Here is a 20,415-nt window from a genome sequence, read left to right on the forward strand (position 1 = left end):
GAGAGAAGATGCGCTTATTTGGCGTGTTTGATCATCATCGAAACGAGTCTTTGTGGCGATAAACAAACGCCTTCAGTTATTAGTTCATCTACAACTATTCGTAATAAAATGGTTAATTTACCGTCCACAACGGAAACCTAAAAGCAGTAAGGGGCGCAGAACTAGGGCCTAGTTGTGTCTCAATAAAAATGTCCGATGAATCCCATCCAGTCCCGACACCAGCAGCATTCCGGCCGTCGTGATTCACGCTTCCATGACGGAATAATGTAATATACGTATTATAACCGCCGGCTGATACTCCCCACAAGCGGAGGCGGCTATACATAGAAATGGACATCAGTTTCTCTCTCCTTTTATTCTTAACGCATTTTCATCTTCTTTAACATCAGTTCACTTTTGTGCCGAAGTTTGGGCAACTTGGCTGTTGACTCATCATGACAAAAGGGACAGCTGCTCGATCCTAAACAGTTCAAAGAGAAACAATGTAGATGAAATAGCATATTATAACCGGCTGCGGTGAAATATTTTGGAGACCTGTAATGTATGTATTGGGGATGGTTGGCGGCCAAAAGAAACTGGTCTGTGTGTCACCTAAATAACAAACTTAAATCAATAGGTAAATATTAGCATTATTCGTGACATAAGGTCAACATATTAAATGATGGCGTTGCAAAAGTGCCACGCAAATGTGAAGGGGTTAAATGTCGGTTTTTCCTAATGGAAATAATCCACCCACTAGCGCTCATCGTGTCACGCAACATCATCCCATGTTTGGATGTTTTATCATTGAAAAAAAGAAACCCGAAAATGGCGAGGCAGGCGACAAACTTTTATTGCCGGCGCAAATGCCTGTCGGGCAATTAAAAACCTGACCGATCAATCAAATGGCATTTGCAGTTGCTGACCAATATTGAAACATACAGTCGGCCAAGGTTTATTATATATCCAGCATTTGTCTGAAATTCTTGTCTCGGGATGTCAGTCAAATTGATTCCGACCGCGGCAAGGCCAACAGGTTGCCGAAACTCGGCAGTCTCAGAGAGATGACGGCCCACTTTTTCGACTCTTTCACAATCAAACAGACACGCGATTTTTTGTCAAGCATTTCTCGAGTGTTTTTTTCTTTTTTCGGGGCCGGAGAACGTGAACGTATGCAAGTGTGAACGATTGTTGAACACAGCATCAATAAGCGAATGAAAAGAGAAGGAAAGTGGGTCACGAGCTTATAGACGACCTCCGACACAAAAACATTCAAAACAAAACGAAAACTATACGAACGGCAAAAAAGTTTGAAACTATTTCAAATCGGAAAGAAATGTAATTTGATAAAACAGAACAAGAAATGTGATTCTCTTTTGGATCTTATCAATGGGCCCTGAATATAGCAGCTGATCGAGAACAGGTTGGTCAACAAATTCAACCAGGTGAAAACTTAATAAAAAGAAAAAAGAAGATGAAAAATATAAAAACACCATCCGCAGCGTTCATTGTGAGATGGAATGTCAAGGACGTTCAACTTTGGTGGCCTTAAGCGACGAGTCGAGCGAGATCGTGACCAGCAAACGTCACTTTCATCACGTCAGTGTTTGTTTAAAAAACAAAACAAAACAACTTTTTCTTTTCTTTTGTTTTAAACATCTGAAATTGCCGTATTGTTTCGATTGTTAATCGCGCGAAAGTTGAAATCAGTGTGTTTTTCTTTCGTCGTTTAAACAAAACGACAAGAAAGGCGTTGGCACTTTTGTCGCGATGCGAGAGTTGACGCCCTCCTAAGTTCGTTTGGTTCGACGCATCCAAACAATTTTAAAAATGGCATCGACAGAAAATACCTGCAAACGGCGCCACCAGGTGTGTGCACAGCAAATACCGAAAGGTCTAAATAATAACGGCTCGGGAAAAAACAAATGATTAGCCAACAGGTTCGAATTCCAAGAGAAATGATTTCGGGATTTCCCATATTTGGACATTAGCCGTTTTGCCCATCTTCCTCTAGACTTTTTCGTATAGTGCAGTATCGACTCTATCGCCTTATTAGGTAATGTCCATAAAATCTCGTCTCTCCCTCGGAACAATCGCAGCAGCGGTTTCTTCTCTCTCGCTCTCAGTCTCAGTTATTTCGTCTCTCGCAACTCCTTATACAGTAAGGATCAATCTCAGCGCATGCAACCCATGCAATACAGGTGGGCGCAGACCGATAGCCACCCCATCATCTTGAGACGGAAGGCTGGATGATGACGTCACGGTCGCTTCGGTACCGTATGTCGTCATCCAGGTAAAACACGGCCCACATCTTATTGGATGAAAATATAAGCCCATCACGGGAGAAAAAAAAGTGGCAGCTGTAGACAGGAAGGCCGCCCTTAAGACAAGAAGCGAAATGATTGCGACCAAATGAGCATTGCCTTATATATTGGCGATGCAAATTATTCGCAGCTCAGCTGTTTCGAAACAGCCAGCTATATCTTGAAACTTCTGTTAGTCATCAAGTGCTGCTCTAGAAAGAAAAAAAAAGGACAGAATAAATTAATTGCGCACTAGATTTCGGGTTTGGCAATTTGATAAAAGAAAAATTTGACACCAAATCGCACCAAATATTTAAAAAAAAAATGTAAAAATATAGAAAAGGGAGTCGCAATTCCTAATTTATTAGTTTTGGGATTTTAGTTGGTATACCACCCATTCCTGATGGGCGTGGAGACTGAAGAGTCGTAAACCTAAAAAGAAAAGAGCTCGATTGTAAATATAAATCACTAGCAAATAATAAATCACATACTGAGCGTTATTATCGTATAAAGAAAGGAGAGAATCGCCATCGTTCTCATTTTGGGTTGTGTGTGTAATAATTGTTTACGCATTAAGGTGTACAGGCTAAATCCAGAAAAAAAGAATGACAGATATAATTCGATCTAAACAAACAAAACAATACGCATTATACAGGCATTATATTACGCTACTAGATCACGATACTATTATATTTTCAATTGGACTCTATTATTGGAAAAATGGCACGATCTCCATGCAATGAGCTAACCAAAACGTGTCAAAAGTAACGAAATCAGGCACGATCTTCAAAAATTGACATCCTATCCGATAATTATTGCAAATGATCCGATACATCTAGTTAAACTCGTTAAACTTACTGACGATCGAAACAGTAGAAAATGAAGCACTCCAAAGACGTATGATTCAGTCGCTTACCTCAAGCTATCGAGACAAGGTATAGAATACTTCGAGTGAAAGATAATAAGGTACTGTACTGCCATTTCATTTTTAGTAAACCAATAAATGTTCTTATTCAAAGTAAATTATCATACACTTCTTAAATGTTGCAACACTCCCTCAACAGTATTTTGTATTTGCTGAACCACAAAGAACTTATTTAATTGTTTAAATTGCGTCACTTTTTAAAATGTCATTATTTTGGTTTTCCCCTTAGGTCAGACTTGTAAAAAACGAATCGACCAACCCCAAATAAAAAGAATGAGTTGTTATACTTTGGTGGTTACCGTTACAATCTTGGTAATTGCATTTTCGCCGCCCAATCAATTTTCGGCTCTTTCAGCGAATACTTTTAAAAACCAACACCGCGCATCCGCCGAACGAATGGAGGCAACCGTAGGGACAATTGAATTACAGGTAAATTAATTCAAATGAACTCGTTTCTGTTGTACCTTGTCATAACATTTAGAAAATGCAAGGAAATCGGGCCAGTATATAATCACGTTGCAATAATTTTCGACGTCTAATTATTTCAAAGGCCCATCTCAAAGAATTGCGGGAAAAGCGGGAAATGGATGATGACGGGATCGACTTGAGCACAGAGGTTACGTACGTACGACCTCGGAGGCAAGCTCTGAAGCAGACTCCAATGATAAGTCTCTCGTCTGTTAAAAAGGATAGCTGTGGTATAGATCTTGACGTGTACGCACAACTAGATGACAAAAAGGAATTTGTGAAAAAAACAAGAACAGAGCGCAAAAGGATTGAACAATTACTTCTAAATGCAAAGGTCACGAAGGAAAGCAAGGAAGAAAATGACTTAAAACTACAAAAACTGGAAAGCGAAACAACAAAGCAAATTGAAATTCTTATGCAAGAGATCAATAATTTCACTGTTGAAGGGGACGCTCAACTCCAATCTGAGAAGGATAAGACGAATAACGCAGTCTCAGTCCTGCAAACTGAAATCGATAATGTATTGAAAACGACTAAAAATACGGAAGATTTGTCTGAATTGAGACTCCAAGTCGTTAGGACGACCAGCGATGTCAATGAACAACAAAAAATGAATGACGATATGAAGCAACAAAGAGATTTTGAAGAATCCCGAAAACAGATTGCCGTACAACGATCTAATACCTGCGAGAAAGTGTCAACAGATGTGAGAGATATGCAGAACAATTTTGACAGAAACCAGGTTATACAGCTTAAAAGAAACGAAATTCGTAAAAATGATGAATTGCTTGGTAGTAAAAGGGACTGTTGTATGCAGAAAGGATGTGACGTATATGCCCTCCAATTACGTGTGGAATAAGAACTTGTAATAAGAATCGGTTCTGTTAAATGATGCCAGCACGTCCCCCCCCCCAAAAAAACAAAAAAAAAATAAACTTTAAGCTTAAACTTTTAAATTAGTTCTTATAGCTTAAATTTTTTTTCTCTCCATATTGGTTTGTATCATTCGTGCTGCTCGTGAAATTTGGAAATACATTGGATTTGGACAAAATGCAAAGTCTTAATTTTAAGATCTGAAATAAGATTCTCCTACAGAATACGAATTCACCATTTCTAAGCCTGTCCAGAATGTTCTAATGAATTACTTTACCTAGAATTTGCCATGCTGCTTGGATTGGTTATAATTTGTAAATTATACGTTGTTCAGTTGTTGCCTGGTTGAAGGGTTGAATACTTGAATTGTAAGTAAACTTCAGGTAAAGGTAAAGTGTCAACAGCGTCAATTATGCGAAATTTTCCAATTTATTTGAATTTTCAAGTTTTTCCTAAATTTTATTTGTATGATTATGTAATGTGTATGGCATAAGAATGGCATTAATGTAAACGATGCGTTGATTCTATCGAGAGTATTTGGTTCCAACCTCAAAGTGGGGAATTTCTATAAGATATTGCTTAAACATTACAGACAGATGGGAGCCTAGGCAACAGGTTAATCATACAAGAATTGAAACACGGTCCATCAAGCGGTTGGAGCGGCGCACTAGAGTGTATAGGTTTTAATCGAAAAAGTACGACTGGAGGAAGCTACTGGAGACGTTGCCTGTGTAGACTGGTAAGTAGTTGTAAATCAAGTAACTCTCCTCTTCACGTCTCGAAGAAAACCGATGTTGACTCTTACGAGCTGTTGATGAAATACACATTAATATTGATTATCAAATGGAAATGGAGGAAAAAAGGACAGTTATGATTACCTTGACTGACGAAGAAATCGGCGAAATACAGGCCGGCCTTGACTGCACCTGGCGAGTGCGGCACCGAAGTCAAATTGGCGCCCCATTCGTAGACGTTCTTCTCCGGATGGAATTGCACGCCCCAAATGGGATAGTTGACGGCTTCGATGGTGGCCACAAACTCCAGACCGTTGTCATCCGTCGAGGTGGCCAGAGGTCTGTAAAATTTGTCCAGGTTCGACATCGTCAGGTTCTCTCTCGTCATGCACCAGTGATGAAAATTCGACGTCGATTTCTCCTTGCTCAGCGTTTTCAGTACGCCATCCGGCGCTCTTTGGTACAGGTGACTAGTAGAGGCATCTGACAATCGTAAAATTAAAGAATAATTCAACCTAGCTCTCTTTTAAAAATGTTTTGAATTCAAATTACACCTGGAAGAAATTTTAGGGTCGAAGCTCGATTGTAAGATTCACAGGAAGTTAGGTAATTCCTTTTGGCTGCCGATAGATAGAGAAGCAATTCAAAGCCCAAACAGGTGCCCCATACCGGGAAGAAATCTCCGTTGTTGTTAGCCTCGATGGACAGATCGTATAATATGGAACCAGCTCTGCCGTAACCGGATGTTATCAGACTAGACCCACCACCAGGAATGAGCAATCTGTATTTTTAAAAAATGAATAATAATAAAAATAACTCTATTAAAATATTATTTTCAAATAAGAGGATTAATACCCGTTGATGGAGTTAAAGATGACCTTGTAATAGGAATCCGGTTGATTGATTCTGCGTTTATTTTACGGTAGAGTTAAGTTTTAAAAAATGTTAAGTCATAAAATTTAAAAAAAAATACCTTATGGGGACAACTCGAGCACCCTGACCTTCCAACCATTTGACATATGACGCAGCAATGTAACTCACACTTTCCGGCGAAACGGAGGCCATGGACTTTGAAGGCTCTTGTGATAAGATTCCTACATAATTCAAATAGAATTTATTCTTGTCTCAGTCTCGCACGAGCCATAATGAAAGCAATATAGATTTCTTTTACCGATAATTGGGCGATTGTTGTTGACGTTGTACCGGATGCTGTTGGGATGGAGACGAGTAGTTCGTTGAACCGGAATACTCCTGGGGTTGGCGAGAACATCGACTGTCAATAAATATAGCACTAGAGCCGCCAACCCGAAATGAGAACACATTCCTGACATCTCGACACTTTGGGCAGCAGACTCAGACTGCTGGAGCGCTGCAACACCGAAACAAATAACAACTGCTGAGTTGGCCGGTCAAAAAGTCAGAGTCTACCATTTAAAAAAAAATATATACTCGGTAGGATTGAATGTCTCGTGGGGTTTTGCATTTCATACGATTGTTTATCTTGGGAGAATGCACTGTATAATTTCTATGTCTGCGATATAGTGTCTGATTTGAATTGAATTTATTTACATCATATTCCCAATCGTCGGACAGCAATGTAGCAAGTCTTTTTCGATATTGGTCTAATGTAAATAGTCCAATGTCTCAACAGCAAGCATACTTACTAAAATGGCGCAACTAAATTTGAATGCCGTAAGTCGCGCAAGCCTCATTGGCTATCACACTGGGATGAAATTGCGTAAGAGTAAATTATGGAAGAGACGATAAAATGTATGATATGTCCAAGTAGGCGAAATGACAAGTAAGTTCATTCAAAATATTGAAAAGTAGTGGTCTTACCAAATTGCATTGTCCAATATAAACACCGTCGTAGAAAAAATTAAAATTAAAAATGTAGAAATTAAGATAGCTGACAGGAAATTATAAGTGGGATTCTCCTTATTCTAATTATTAAAATGTGGGTATGCCGGGGTTTGTCAACGTCATCATTGATATGGTCTTCCCATTAGACTGCCTAATAGTCGTTATTAAATCGCTGGCTTCGGGTATCTGTAATTTCCGTTCAAATTTCGTCATTTTGGCAGCCGATGATCGACATGCAATTGGAGGAACTACGCCCGCATCAGGAATCATATTTAATTGACTCCTGACTCGAATGAAAACGTTGGGCTTGCTGTTCTTGCTCTCACAGTCGGCAGATATGTCGCTCTTACTGGCTATTGCAATCACAAACCACCTTCCGCACTCCTTATTGTAGTAGTTCATCGGTCCCCCGACATCGCCCTATTTCAACGATACAATGTCCATTTTTTTAACGCTTTCAAATAACGAAAGTTGAAGGATAATTACACTGCAAAAGCGACGGTGTTGTGATCCGTCGCCGCAAATGATTTTTTCACCGGAGAACGGGCCTATGCCGGCTTCTTGTTGGCATTGCTCATTGCTTCCAGTTGAAGATATGACCGTCGTAGTGGTTTTACGCAAAATGCGACTTATTGCAGCATCATCATAGTCACCCCATCCGGTAAGGACCACGGGATCGTCAACATGATCTGGATCGTCTCCGAACGGTAGACACGCTGGCTGGACGTAATCTGATTAATAATTAAGCGGAATTAATTAGATTACATAAACAATTCAATAACATCAGTATCTGCTTTAAAACTACTACTAATACACATCATGTAGACAATATAAATAACGGCTAGAAAAATTTATTACCGTTTAGCTCAACAGCATTGCCAAGGGTTACGATGCTGAGATAAGCGCTGAGCGAATTATTCAATATGACATAGGAAGCGATTGAATTCCGTTGGGCGATTTGGCGGAAGCTGTCGCTGCTGTTCGCGTTCAAGTCATGAGCGCCCAGGGTAATGTTCAAAATATCAACAGCAAACAATTGGTTTTCAAAAAAGCCTCGAAAAAAGCAGTCGGATGTCGTCAGGATATGTCTATCACTGATTAGGGTTCCGCCGCAATGAAACACTTTTTTGGTCACGAAATTCTGAACGAGGATGTACACCATCCAGGGGAATTCGTTGGGCTTTGCTTCACTCCCTCCCACGATCCTCGACGTCGACGTAAATTTCGATCGACATCATTCAAAAGACGCTGCAAGTTTAAAATTACACAATAAAAAAAGATAATTAGTATGTCATAATAATAAGTTACTTAGACTGCGGGCAGTTGTAGTGGGGATTTCCGTTACCGCAGCTGTAGGGTTAATCATCGGTGTTGTCTGTTTACTCTTTGCTCCAGTCGATTGGCATTCGATTGGACTAGAATCCACGCCCGTGTTACGACGGATCCAGTCGAGGTGGCTCCTCACGCGGGTGAACACGTCGGTTCTCTTGCTGTTCTGGCAGCTCGCAGAAGCGTCTCCTTTACCGGCTACTCCGATGATGAACCACCTGTCGCATTCTTGATTATAAAAATTCATCGGCTCCCCAGCGTCGTCCTATCACGAATCGACATTAATTGATTTTTCGCGGTGAATTTTTTACAATAAATTATTAAATATTTTACGTTGCAATAGAGACGATATCCTTCACTACAAATGACCTTATCGCCAGAGAACGGACCCACTCCTGCCTGCTGTTGGCACGTTGAATTGGGGCCGGAAGAAGATATGACGGTTGTAATCGTTTTGCGCAAAACGGAACGTGAATTTGCGTCCCATCCGGTGAGGATGACGTTGTCATTCACGTGATCCGGATCGTCTCTTAATGGTAGACACGCCGGTCGAACGAATTCTGTGTAAGAGCAATAGATGATAAAAAAAGAAATTTGAAATGGAAATTATCTTGGAAATGTTTTACCGTTTAGAATGGCAGGTTGGCTGAGAGTTATAATGCAAATCCCGTTGCCTATTGGACTATCGGTACTGCTCAAGGCCTTGATGGCACTCCACTTGATCGTTTGACGAAATCGGTCGCTGCTGTTGGTACTCATGTCGTGAGCGCCCAGGGTAACGTTCAAGATGCGGACTCCGAAAGTGTAATCCGCATTATAGAAACAGTGGCCGGCCGACAGGACATGGCGGTCGGTAATGAGAGTGCCCCCACAAGTAAATTGGTTGCCGCTAGTTTTATTCTGAAGGATGAAGTGAACCATCCACGGGAACTCGCTGGGCGTCGCCTCAGTTCCTCCAGCGATCCTCCAGGACGAAGTGAATTTGGTTCTCCCACATTCAAAAGGCGCTGCAACGGTGCAAGTTTGATGGCTGAGTGCATTATCTCAAATTAAAAATTCTAATCACGTTTAGAGATGGATGGCTCCGTTGTGGGGATCGTCGTCTTGGGAGATGGGCCTGTAGTTATGGCAGACTCGGCCACTGTCGTCCACTGACAACTAAACCGGTCTGTTCCATTGAGAATAGCGGTGATGAACATTCTGCTGCCCTTTGAAGTGTAAACTCTGTTCACGATCGGATGGTACGTAAGAACGTTCGATTCGTCGGCGAACTATAAGTTAATCAATAAGAAATTAAGTACAATTACTAACAGAATTACTAAAAGAAATAGTTTACCCGGCAGAAAATAAAAATGGTCATAAAAATAAATAGACTCACTTTCAATAGACTGGAAGTAATTTTGAGTTGAATGTCCGTGCAAGATATTTGTACGACCTGGTCGGAAGGTGCGTTGATGGTGATCCAACACGTAATAGGTTCTGTTAAGAATCCAGCAAGGGGTTGAATGATCCCACTGGCTGCTGTTAAACTGGAGTCACAGACTGAAAAGGAATTTCGATTATCCAACATTTGAAATTGAAGTATAAATGTCAATCAAATCACGTCTAAGGTTTGGTGTTGACGCTGATGTTGTTGTTGACACTGATGTTGGTGCTGCCGTAATTTCAGGTGTCATCGTGGGTGTCGCCGTCGTGGGCGTCTTCGTTAATTTGCATTGCGAGGGACTAACTATGCGCGTGAAAAGAAGAATCGAAAAAAGCTGACTCCTGACACGAGTAATTAGGTTGGGCTTGTTGCTGTTCTGACAGTTGACGGAAGCGTCTTCAATCCATCCTGTTATTCCGATAACAAACCACCTGTCACATTCCTTGTTGTAATAGTTCATCGGCCCTCCAGTGTCACCCTATTAGTTGATAAAATTGCATCCAGACGATAAAACCAAAAATGAATTGAATTATTGTCGGTTATACAGAGCAATAGCGTTGAGATCCATCGCTGCAGATAATATTGTCACCGGAGAAAGGACCCAATCCTGCCTGTTGTTGGCACGTTCCATCGCTGCCAGACGATGATATGACAGTCGTAGTCGTTTTGCGCAAAACGGAATTCGAACCGGAAGCATTGTAGTCTCCCCATCCGGTAAGGACCACGGGCTCGTTCACGTGATCAGGATCGTCGTCGAACGGCAGACATGCCGGTTGAACGTAATCTGATGTACAAAAATGGGAATTATAATGTGTATGTTTTTCCATCACACTTTTAATTGTTATTATGATCACCATTTATAGTAACTGGATCTTTAAGGGTCATAATACTACAATAGTTGTCCATTAATGAGCTATTTAATCGAATGTATGAAGACATTGAACTCCAGTGAGCGATTTGGCGGAAACGATCGCTGCTGTTGGCGCTGAGGTCATGAGCGCCCAAAGTGATGCTCACAATATTAACGGTAAACATATTCGCGTCAAAAAAGCAGTAGGAAGACATCAGGATATGTAAGTCGCTGACAAGTGTGCCTCCACACGTGAAGTATTTCCCGCTTGTGTAATTGTAAATGAGAAAATGCACCATCCACGGGAACTCGTTAGGTGCCGCCTCGGTCCCTCCCATGATCCTCGACTTCGACGTGAATTTAGAGCGGCCGCATTCAAAAGGTGCTGCCATATTCAAAGAAATATTTTAGTTTACAGCGTAGAAATGAGAATGTTGATATAATCGTATCTAACCAGGCGTTGTGGCAATGGGGATGGACGTCGTTGTAGGGATATTTGTCGTCATTGTGGGAGAAGTTGTCTCCTCCACCGTTTTTCCATCAGACTGTCTAGTCACAGTAATTATCATCGGCGATTGCGTCGTTGTGCTGGCCATCATCTCGGTTGTCTGTTCAACTGCTGGATCGGAAGATGTTCCCCCGTCTAGGGGTTGAATGGTTTCACTGATGGCTGCATTCGACCCATCGAAGACGATAAGAAAGAAGTTTTTAATTATATAAGGAAATTTGATTATCCAATATTTTAAATTGTAGTGCAAGTAATCATATCACGTTTGAGGTTTGGTGTTATTGACGCTGCTGTCGGTGCTGCCGTAAACTCAGGCGTCGTCGTCGTTAATTTGCATTGTGAAGAAATAGCTCTTCTCATGAAAAGAGAAATATAGAAAAGCTGACTCGTGACACGATTAAATACGTTGGGCTTGTTGCTGTTCTGACAGTTGATTAAGGAGTCGACAATCCTTCCGCCTATTCCTGCTATTCCTATAACGAACCACCTACCACATTCCCTGTCGTAATAGTACATCGGTCCTCCATTTTCACCCTACAAATTGATAAGAAAAATAAGCAATTTTGATTGAGATCAAATAAAAAATTCATGTTTGTCAGTTTTACAGAACAATAGCGTTGAGATCCGTTGGTGCAGATAAAGTTGAAACCCGAGAAAGGACCCAATCCTGCTTGTTGTTGGCACGTTCCATTGGTGCCGGACGAGGATATGACAGTCGTAGTCGTTTTGCGCAAAACGGAATACGAACCGGAAGCATTGTAGTCTCCCCATCCGGTAAGGACCACGGGCTCGTTCACGTGATCAGGATCGTCGTCGAGTGGCAAACATGCCGGTTGAACATAATCTGACGTACAAAAATGGAAATATGCAAATCACCGGAGAAGACGGAAAGTGGAATTTTAGGTTATTCTTCGACCAATTTGTAATTGTCATTTCACCGTTTATGGTAACCGGTTCCATTAGGGTCACAATAGCAAAATAGCTGTCCAATACTGATGAGCTATTAAATTGAAAGTTGGAAGCGATTGAACTCCACTGAGCGATTTGGCGGAAGCGATCACTGCTGTTGGCGCTGAGATTATGAGCGCCTAAAGTGATGTTCACAATAGTAGCAAAACTTGATGTCACGTCAAAAAAGCAGTAGGACGAGGTCAGGATATGTATGTCGCTGACAAGTGTTCCTCCGCACGTGAAGTATTTCCCGCTTGTGTAATTAACAAGGAGAAAATGCACCATCCACGGGAACTCGTTAGGTGTCGCCTCGGTCTCCTCCATGATCGTCGATTGCGACATGAATTTTGATCGGCCGCATTCATAAGGAGCTGCCATATTTCAAAAACCAAAAGGAAGTCATATTTTAATTTAGGTACAGTGTAAGATGATTAGAATATAGGGACAAAATCATTTCCAACCAGGCGTTGTGGTCACGGGGTTTGAATTAACTGTAGGGGTCGACATTCTGGGAGATGTTATCTCCTCCACCGTTTTCCCATCAGACTGTCTGGTCACAGTAATTATTATCTATCGGTGATTCCGTCGTTGTGCTGGTCATCATCTCGGCTGTCTCTTCAACTGCTGGATCGGAAGCTATTCCTCTGTCTAGGGGTTGAAAGGTTTCACGGATAGCTGCTGCATTCGACTCATTGAAGACAACAATCAAATAAGAAACAAGTTTTTAGTTAACACAAGCTAATAAATGAATTTTTGTGTGTGTGCATTATATGAAAGAAAATATGATCACATTTGAATGCCATCACGTTCTGTTGTGTTTTCGGTACTGAAGTCCACTTGCAATCGAACCAACAGGGTGAAGCGCAGCGTTGAGAATGAAACCGAATCGCATTGCCCCGGGAAGTATAAACTTTGTCTGCTGCAGGATTGAGACCGTGTTCATAACCGGAGACACCAAAAATCTGAAATTCATTTTTTTTTTAATGAATTTGGATCGGCAAGAAAATTTTGATTTGTCTTCAGTTGATTCAATTTGGATTGAAGAAATAATGAAATGGCTTAAAATTTGCACGCCCCTCTTTAGGTCAAAATGTTTTTGTTTTATCAAACTAGCGCGACGACCATTTTGTTTTTCCTCTTTTTTCCTCACCCATCCCCCTGTTTCGAGAATGAAAATATGTTTTCAGGCGCCATCATGGATTTCCATCGCGCGGGTATTTTAAAAAAAGAAAGAACTTGAGTCTAGGGGCGGGAGAGAAAATGAAACGGTTAAAGTAGAGATATTCGTTCTCTTCCTTTCGCAAAGTGTACAAAACCTAATTTGCATATTTGTACAAGTAATTTGTTGGAGTAAAGGTGCAGGTACAAACACGAAGAATTTAGCCAAAAAAGGATAGAAGTGCACAACATATTCGAATGAATTGCAATAGACTCACTTGTAAGTTCTCGGTGCTATTAACGAAGTTGAGGACCGAACATGAAAACTGAATCAGCTGATCCGATGATGAGACGATGTTAAAATCACAGTCTTTTTCTTTTGTTGAATTAGTTAACGGCTGAATGACTCCACTGGAGGCCTTTGTTTCTGTTTCACCACAGACTGTACAAAACAGTCAAATGATATTGTCAATGATGTATGGTAAGTCAATAAACGTTTGATAATAAATAAAACGTTTAAACATAAATAATAACGACCTTTAAAAATTGGCAATTCTCCTGATTTCACTGTTTCGTCCATCTCGTGTGTAACTGCGGATAGTGACTCGATTGCTAGTGATGGCATAACCGTTCCTTGGGCCTCCTGTTGCTTAAAATTCAAACATGATCTATACACAAGTAAACAAATAATACACGGTGGTCTTACCATCGTGACGACAGCGAAACCAACAGTTATTAGCCCAAAATAGAAAAACAATTTCATTTCTCGATGCAGCGCATAAGCCAGAGTTGCGCAGGGTTGGAACTGCCAGCAGCGAATGTGGCGTTTTGTATATATTTAATACGACTTCCAATAAACACGCATTAGTTCCAAAGAAGTGGATTCAAGTGTCCTACATCCTGCACATTCCACCCACAGCTGGTCACCAACTTGCTCCTGCTGCACTAGACATTAATGTTCATGTGGCATGTTGCAGTTTAGTTCATCCGAGCAGAACAAATCAGGTGTAGGAAATCCAATTTTCTTCTTCGAGCTGCACTGTGAGCCGTGCGATATCCAACGAAATATGGCAGTGTAAAAAGTATAAGCGAACATGTCAAAGCCACGTCCGCGGCTTTTCAAAGGCTTTGCTCGGTTGTAATCTACAGATTGCTTAAAAGGATATGGGATGTAGAGAGATTACCATCTCTGCTATATGCGAACGTAAAACAGAAGGAAAGACGACCCAAATTCTCACATCCTGCTTGATTCCCAAGTTCGTAAAATAAAACCCAATGCAATATACGGACAGACAAGTCGACACAGAATTCACGCAACCATAATTGATTTAACTTAGCATAAAGGAAACATATGGGACGCATCTGTTGTGATGAAAAATGTTGAAAAATATTGTTATATGAAATTACAGACCAAAACAAATTTTATTAAAGTTTAGTGTGGGCCAAAGAGAAAACTTTAATTGATCTGATTTTACACAAGAGTTTGTCCGGAATTTTGTTGTTTGTCCGGATTGCCAGATTTTGGGCCTGTAGCATAGATAGCATAGGCCACCTGCCGTTAAGTTCAAATACTTTTACATCGGCTGTACGATGTCTCACAACTCTGACTCTTGTTGCTATTAAAATTTGTTATTTTAAAATTCACCAGTAAAATATAGAAACGTTTGTTCGATTTCGCGCAAGGCATTCGGACAATTGAAGTAAATCGAAAGTTGTAAGCCTACGGTGAGGAATGAAGAGAGCTAGGACAATGTATAGGGAGATGTGTGTAATGCATCGAGATAGCAATAAGAAATGGACAAAGTCAAAATTGGATTTCAAGAAAAAATCTTTCAAGGGGATGAAACAATAAAACCTGAAAATAAAAATTGAAATTCTGGAAGAAGGGGGAAAACATGAGAAGAAAGAGCTTGGCGCAGGCGAAATGGAATAGGTTATCTATCGGCAGCCATAAAGATCCTCCCTCATCAGAAGATTCGCTCGTCGTACTATACTCCGTCAAGATATGAATGGGGGGGAGCACAGAATGAACAGTGTGGAATAATCGATTAGATTTTCCACGCCTGTCTCATCATCAGATCAAAGTAGGCGTCGTGATCAATCGACGAGCTGACTCCGGCGTAATAGTCTAGAAATTCGTCGTACGTCACCTATTTTAACAATGATTAAGATTAAGTCAACTGACATAATATCTTGCACAATAGACGGTTGAATCATTACCATTCCATCGATTGAACCATTTGATTCAAAATTAGCGAGGAACTTTTTGAGAATTTGCTCTTCAGTCTCTTCTCCGCTGTAATTTTTAAAAATGATGACGTAAACGCCAAATTTAGATATTCAATTTTGCTGAAGTAATTATTTCCTCGACTGACCTCAAATATCTTGGATTGTGTTTGACATTGTAGACGCCATTCAAATCTTCGAGAGTAACGATTGCGTCTCCAGTTCGGTCGAGTTTTTTAAAAGCTTCCGCAATGACTCGCTTGCGACCTTCCGACATGGGCGGCTGAAAAAAGATTATCACGAAAAATAAATGGGTTAGTTTATTAGGCAAAAAAGTTTAAATAGAAAAACAATCAAATAAGGTTAACTATCAAAAGAACGGACCCGTATAGCTTTCAGAAATTCGTTGATGCAAACGGATCCGGAACCGTCCTTGTCAAAAGCATCGAAGAGTGCGCGACTTCCATCTTCGGTCTAAATTAATTGAAAATAAATCAAATCATTGGTTGAATATATCAGGTGAATCAAGGAAATAGCTGATTTAAAAAAATATGAAACATTAAATAGAATAGACCATACCTTGACGCCGCTTTCTTCAATTCCTTTGCGGAATTCTTCGTAGCACAGCGAGCGATTTCCGTCGTCATCCATGCGACGGAATACCCTTCGTTCAACAAATGAAATTCCGTTAGACACGACAAGGTTAAACGAATTAAATTCGAGCCCGGTACAATTCATCGATTATTGATCCAAAGGATATGAAGGTCGTTGCTGTACTGAAGACGATGTTACGTCTAGACTGCTGCTGACACAGTTTCGTTTAATGATCATTATCGATCTGTTTTTAGGATATTTATTCTTTTCGTTTTTGATTAGGATGCAAGACGGTTGCCAGAACAGGAAATCAGCTTCTATAACTAACTTTCACTCTCCTATATCCCAGTTCTTATGTTACTACAATTGATTAGTTTCGTCCCCATAGGATGTCGATAACAATAAAAGTTGCGGCAGGATCCACAGGTAAATTGATCGCATTTGAAATAACTATAGAGTCGTCGATTAATTGATCAAAAGAACCGCATCATTAAATAATTACATACCAAACTAGATACGAATGACAATGTAAAAACATTCCAGTCTGTTCGTTAAAAAATTGTTTTGGTAGATATTTCATTCAAAAGTTAAACTTGAGGGGAAGTTAAGGGCAGATTCTCCTTTTCGTTCTAGGCTTTTCAGTGGATATTTCATTATTTCGGAATATTTGTCATCATTCTCTTTTGCGATGTCATCAGTCACTGTCAGTTAGAAAGTGGCGACTAGTCTATACGAATTTTTAAACTTGGCAAATCGTAATATATAGACTATATATCAGCCAAATAATAATAAGTAGCCAGTCAGCTGACTGTTGTACGACATGATGATTGCCTCACTCAGCTCGTCTCTGTTGGCCGTCATCAGTGTGAACCCTGTCCCTCTCCTCCCGCACGCACCCGGACGTTGGCGATCGATCGGTGCTGAGGGGTGTCTATCTCTGCGTGCGGTTGGAGCAGGATATAGGCTACTACTAGCACGGAAAAAACCTCCGATCGATTTCAGAAAGAGTTACCACGCCTTTAGGCACACTTTTTCTCTCTACACTCTACAGCTAAAAAACAAAAGTTTATTTTTAAAAATGGAATCCCGCAAGTAGTAAAAACGTGAGAAATCGTGAAAGAAATCACGAAAAAGAGAATAATGTCTAAAGATAGACACGAATAAAACTATGCGAGAAAGAGACAGACGAATAATAATACTCTCGACAGTATGATTCGGATAGAAGCGCGGGGGCGTTGTTTTATATTGTGGGATGGCCGCTGTCGCGAAACGTTCAACAACCAAAAGAAAAAGAAACGGAACTCGGTGAATCACGAATGACGACACGCACGCACCCAGCAGACACAGCTATAGACTTGACGCACGATTTCTCAGAGTAGTCGAGAAAATCTTCTTGAATGCATCATTTCACGTCTTCTTTTATTTTTTTGACTTCCCTCAGGTTGGATGACATGAATAAATTGTCTTACTAGTCTCCCCACCAACTTCCTCCTTCTCTCCCTCCCAACGCCCAAAAGGGTTTGGCACCATCCAAAATGGAGGTGTATTTACCAGCCAGCGAGATATGGCCCTCAAAAACCCAACTGCTGGCGTTGTTGTTGCTCTTCTACACTACCAGCAGCAGCAGCAGTTTCGTACATACACACACATACACGGAAATGGCTGCTGCTGCTGCTGCTGCCAGGGCCGCATGACATCATGGCCCGTCTATGTTGATTGCATCTAGACTGTATAGTTAGTTATATGTCTGTGTATTTCCAACGCCTCGCAGCAGGAAATGGTCGTGGGCCATTAACTGGATTGAAAAGCGGCAATTATATTTAGAGGGGAGAGAGAAAGCTACGAAAAAAGGAGGTGGGCGAGACACCACGTCAAACACGTATACTACCCCGATATCTCTCGAGTGCCGACCAAATAATAATCTAACAATACAGCCAGCACCGCATAACACTATAACTAACTAACTCGTAAGGGGAAAAAAGTATTCGATTGTTTGGCCGGGCTGTTGAAATATTCACCAGGGAAAGTCGACCAATCGAGACAATATCTAACGCCTTAGACAAATCAAGATAATGTAATATTCTTTGAGTATTTACTTACTTGCCAAATCCGATAATGCCGGTGGCTCCGCGAGCCAGCAGTTGACAACGAAGCTTCTCTACTCATTTCGAAAAGAAATAAAAGATGGGATTAATATTAAGTCAAATGCAAGTAACACAATGATACAAGATGATTTGATGATGAAGAAATTTCAATGTAATCTAAAGACACTATTCGCACAAAATAGAAACGAGAGAGCGAGTACATACCAAGTGGATCCTGCGCCATGGTTTGTTGGCGTTTGGCTTTCGACATCATTTCGGCTTCGTTGCGAGAGTTGGCCGTCAGAGGCCGGCTCATTTTCGGGAGGGATGGCTGTGGCAGCAGCAGCAGCGATGGAAGCGACGCCAGCGACGACGACGACGGACTTTCTCTTTTTCTATCCCACGACCGAGTTGCGGTTTTTTCCTTTCCACCCACGCAGAGAGCAACTCTCTTTTTTCCTTGATGTATAGAACGGCTTTTCGCTCTCTCTATCGCTCTTATCCTCCCGCACACGAGTGATTCAACCGATTCGAGATACACAAAACTGTTCTTCTGTTATGTAATGAAAACTGTCGCACTGGGGAATTAATAATTGGACAGCAAACGGCAATCAAGAATAAAGGTGACCATACTGTCCGTTGTCCTAGTGAATATAACTGGTAGCCTTCTTTTTGCTATCTGATGGGATTGGTCGTTTTTTAGTTGTTTGTTGATTCGTTCGTTCTTTTTCTTTTTTCTTTTCCGGTTCGGCTAGACCGGAGTCGGCGCGGTCGGGAGTTGTTGTTGCCACACACGGGTGGTATTCCCTTTTTCACTCCCGTATTTTTTTGGGGGCTACTTAAACTAATATAAGACTATTGCGTCAATTTGATTTGCTCGTCCGAATGGAATCTCTTACCGCAGCAGCGCTTCTTTTGTTGAATGTTGGCCATCCGGCGAATGTGTGTGCCGTAAAAAAATTGCTCAACACGAAATTCGGAACGGCAGACGGCCGTGAGACAAGCCATCAACTCACGCAAGGGGAAACACACAAATTGGAAATATGTAAGATTGGGGGGGCTATTCGGCACTTCTTTTTTTGTCCTTCAAGAATACGGGCTCGTGAAAATCGTGGGGGGAATGACGACGAGTTTCCGGCCAAAAACCAACCCTCCCGGAACGGACGAGAAAAAGTTAAAAAACGCCGAAGAAAATTTGACCGTCAAGGCGCTTTCCACAATCTAGACTGTTGTGTTATTTTATATAACTCTCGTCAACAGCGACGCAGTGTAGTAGACTCTAACACACATGTTTAAATATGTACCATAGGAAACGTCGCGGCGCAGCAACCGAAAACAATGTTTAGTACACACACACGGCGCAGCCCAGTACCAAACACATGGCCTTTGTCAAAAGGGAGTTGCCATAGCAACTGGCAGTCCTATGTGTGTGTGTACAGCAACTCCGCCTGTCTATACAAACAGCAAGGTCTAGCGCAGAATAGTATAGACCATTTGGGAGCGGCTGACGGCCGCCAGTCCCAATCGTTCATTTATTTCCAAACGAAAGCCAGTTGTTTATTATTACAAGTTAAAAATTGCTGTTGATATCTGAATGATGTAGCAACTAAACGAGGACGCATCGTCCCACAAACTGCCATGACTATCGTAATAGCCGACAAGTCCTTGGAAATGTTTTTCGTTTTGATTGCGGTTGTTGCAACCAACAGCAGAAGGAGGACTCGTCTTTTTCTTACCTGGCCGAACCATTTTTGAAAGGCCGAACGTCTAATATTCATTTTAAATATCGTTATTTATTTTTATTATTCGAGTTTTAATTTGTCGCCGATTTTTACCTTGTCGTCAGCGGCGTGTGTGTCCTTCGGCTTCAAAGGTGACGCTGGGCTTTTGGGTTGCCATCGACGATATCTTGCTGCTTTTACCTCGTCCTATATATTTCTGTGTGCATTATAACATGGACCGCACATGGTCACCGAGGTCCGACCGTGTCTGTATAATATATCGAACGCATCCCCGACATTGTAATAAACAGCCGGCCGGCCAAGAGTGACCCTGGCCCTTGCCAGGTGATTGATGACACACATCGGTATAGCGGCTACACCCCCCCTCGACAGTCAAAGTTTTGGAACGAAGCTGCTGTACAT

General features: G+C 41.3%; 6 protein-coding genes across 6 annotated transcripts; 1 reads left to right on the forward strand and 5 right to left on the reverse strand.

The window, feature by feature from the left end:
• The first annotated feature begins 3,153 nt into the window (after positions 1-3,153).
• LOC124197513 lies at positions 3,154-4,742 on the forward strand. Its single transcript, XM_046593019.1, has 3 exons — positions 3,154-3,248; positions 3,437-3,636; positions 3,758-4,742. The coding sequence occupies exons 2-3, from the start codon at positions 3,481-3,483 to the stop codon at positions 4,532-4,534; spliced, it is 933 nt and encodes a 310-aa protein (XP_046448975.1). The 5' UTR covers positions 3,154-3,248; positions 3,437-3,480; the 3' UTR covers positions 4,535-4,742.
• A 216-nt stretch (positions 4,743-4,958) lies between these two features.
• On the reverse strand, positions 4,959-6,780 carry LOC124197512 (gamma-glutamyl hydrolase-like). The gene is made up of 7 exons (XM_046593018.1): positions 6,732-6,780; positions 6,454-6,651; positions 6,256-6,376; positions 6,138-6,188; positions 5,837-6,063; positions 5,427-5,765; positions 4,959-5,356 (listed from the first exon to the last, which is right to left on the reverse strand). The coding sequence occupies exons 1-7, from the start codon at positions 6,763-6,765 to the stop codon at positions 5,232-5,234; spliced, it is 1,095 nt and encodes a 364-aa protein (XP_046448974.1). The 5' UTR covers positions 6,766-6,780; the 3' UTR covers positions 4,959-5,231.
• LOC124197511 (transmembrane protease serine 9-like) lies at positions 6,728-11,412 on the reverse strand. Its single transcript, XM_046593017.1, has 12 exons — positions 11,205-11,412; positions 10,755-11,135; positions 10,446-10,684; positions 10,078-10,378; positions 9,853-10,016; positions 9,541-9,745; positions 9,101-9,481; positions 8,808-9,034; positions 8,454-8,739; positions 8,004-8,393; positions 7,632-7,876; positions 6,728-7,565 (listed from the first exon to the last, which is right to left on the reverse strand). The coding sequence occupies exons 1-10, from the start codon at positions 11,347-11,349 to the stop codon at positions 8,380-8,382; spliced, it is 2,343 nt and encodes a 780-aa protein (XP_046448973.1). The 5' UTR covers positions 11,350-11,412; the 3' UTR covers positions 6,728-7,565; positions 7,632-7,876; positions 8,004-8,379.
• Positions 7,233-8,307, reverse strand: LOC124198407 (chymotrypsin BI-like). Its single transcript, XM_046594237.1, has 3 exons — positions 8,004-8,307; positions 7,632-7,876; positions 7,233-7,565 (listed from the first exon to the last, which is right to left on the reverse strand). Exons 1-3 carry the CDS (start codon positions 8,305-8,307, stop codon positions 7,233-7,235), a joined length of 882 nt encoding a protein of 293 aa, XP_046450193.1.
• An 80-nt stretch (positions 11,413-11,492) lies between the features above and the next one.
• Positions 11,493-14,255, reverse strand: LOC124198408 (chymotrypsin-like elastase family member 2A). The gene is made up of 7 exons (XM_046594238.1): positions 14,074-14,255; positions 13,905-14,010; positions 13,646-13,809; positions 13,000-13,171; positions 12,197-12,580; positions 11,864-12,102; positions 11,493-11,792 (listed from the first exon to the last, which is right to left on the reverse strand). Exons 1-7 carry the CDS (start codon positions 14,128-14,130, stop codon positions 11,493-11,495), a joined length of 1,422 nt encoding a protein of 473 aa, XP_046450194.1. The 5' UTR covers positions 14,131-14,255.
• An 865-nt stretch (positions 14,256-15,120) lies between these two features.
• Positions 15,121-19,497, reverse strand: LOC124197501 (calcyphosin-like protein). Its single transcript, XM_046593002.1, has 7 exons — positions 18,497-19,497; positions 18,288-18,345; positions 16,173-16,257; positions 15,978-16,067; positions 15,743-15,876; positions 15,588-15,663; positions 15,121-15,517 (listed from the first exon to the last, which is right to left on the reverse strand). The coding sequence occupies exons 1-7, from the start codon at positions 18,585-18,587 to the stop codon at positions 15,416-15,418; spliced, it is 636 nt and encodes a 211-aa protein (XP_046448958.1). The 5' UTR covers positions 18,588-19,497; the 3' UTR covers positions 15,121-15,415.
• Positions 19,498-20,415: the final 918 nt, after the last annotated feature.

Source organism: Daphnia pulex, chromosome 7 (genome assembly GCF_021134715.1).
Source record: "Daphnia pulex isolate KAP4 chromosome 7, ASM2113471v1".
NCBI classification, from domain to species: Eukaryota; Metazoa; Arthropoda; class Branchiopoda; order Diplostraca; family Daphniidae; genus Daphnia; species Daphnia pulex.

Excerpts from the sequence above, each read along its gene's own strand:
- LOC124197513 (XM_046593019.1), top strand. The coding sequence starts at position 3,481 with ATGAGTTGTTATACTTTGGTGGTTACCGTTACAATCTTGGTAATTGCA. Across the intron at positions 3,637-3,757 it reads TAGGGACAATTGAATTACAG|GCCCATCTCAAAGAATTGCG; the intron begins GTAAATTAATTC and ends ATTATTTCAAAG.
- LOC124198407 (XM_046594237.1), bottom strand. The coding sequence starts at position 8,307 with ATGGTGTACATCCTCGTTCAGAATTTCGTGACCAAAAAAGTGTTTCAT. Across the intron at positions 7,877-8,003 it reads CAATGCTGTTGAGCTAAACG|ATTACGTCCAGCCAGCGTGT; the intron begins GTAATAAATTTT and ends ATTATTAATCAG. Across the intron at positions 7,566-7,631 it reads AACACCGTCGCTTTTGCAGT|GGCGATGTCGGGGGACCGAT; the intron begins GTAATTATCCTT and ends TCGTTGAAATAG.
- LOC124197512 (XM_046593018.1), bottom strand. The coding sequence starts at position 6,765 with ATGCAAAACCCCACGAGACATTCAATCCTACCGA. Across the intron at positions 6,652-6,731 it reads GAGACATTCAATCCTACCGA|CGCTCCAGCAGTCTGAGTCT; the intron begins GTATATATTTTT and ends TCGGTGTTGCAG. Across the intron at positions 5,766-5,836 it reads GACCCTAAAATTTCTTCCAG|ATGCCTCTACTAGTCACCTG; the intron begins GTGTAATTTGAA and ends TACGATTGTCAG.
- LOC124197501 (XM_046593002.1), bottom strand. The coding sequence starts at position 18,587 with ATGAGCCGGCCTCTGACGGCCAACTCTCGCAACGAAGCCGAAATGATG. Across the intron at positions 16,258-18,287 it reads GGCATTATCGGATTTGGCAA|GGTATTCCGTCGCATGGATG; the intron begins GTAAGTAAATAC and ends TGTTGAACGAAG. Across the intron at positions 15,877-15,977 it reads AATTTCTGAAAGCTATACGG|CCGCCCATGTCGGAAGGTCG; the intron begins GTCCGTTCTTTT and ends ATCTTTTTTCAG.
- LOC124197511 (XM_046593017.1), bottom strand. The coding sequence starts at position 11,349 with ATGATGGCCAGCACAACGACGCAATCGCCGATGATAATTACTGTGACT. Across the intron at positions 9,746-9,852 it reads TTACTTCCAGTCTATTGAAA|TTCGCCGACGAATCGAACGT; the intron begins GTGAGTCTATTT and ends ATTAACTTATAG. Across the intron at positions 9,482-9,540 it reads GGAGCCATCCATCTCTAAAC|CGCCTTTTGAATGTGGGAGA; the intron begins GTGATTAGAATT and ends GCACCGTTGCAG.
- LOC124198408 (XM_046594238.1), bottom strand. The coding sequence starts at position 14,130 with ATGAAATTGTTTTTCTATTTTGGGCTAATAACTGTTGGTTTCGCTGTC. Across the intron at positions 14,011-14,073 it reads GTTTCGCTGTCGTCACGATG|GAGGCCCAAGGAACGGTTAT; the intron begins GTAAGACCACCG and ends TTTAAGCAACAG. Across the intron at positions 11,793-11,863 it reads GATCTCAACGCTATTGTTCT|GGTGAAAATGGAGGACCGAT; the intron begins GTAAAACTGACA and ends ATCAATTTGTAG.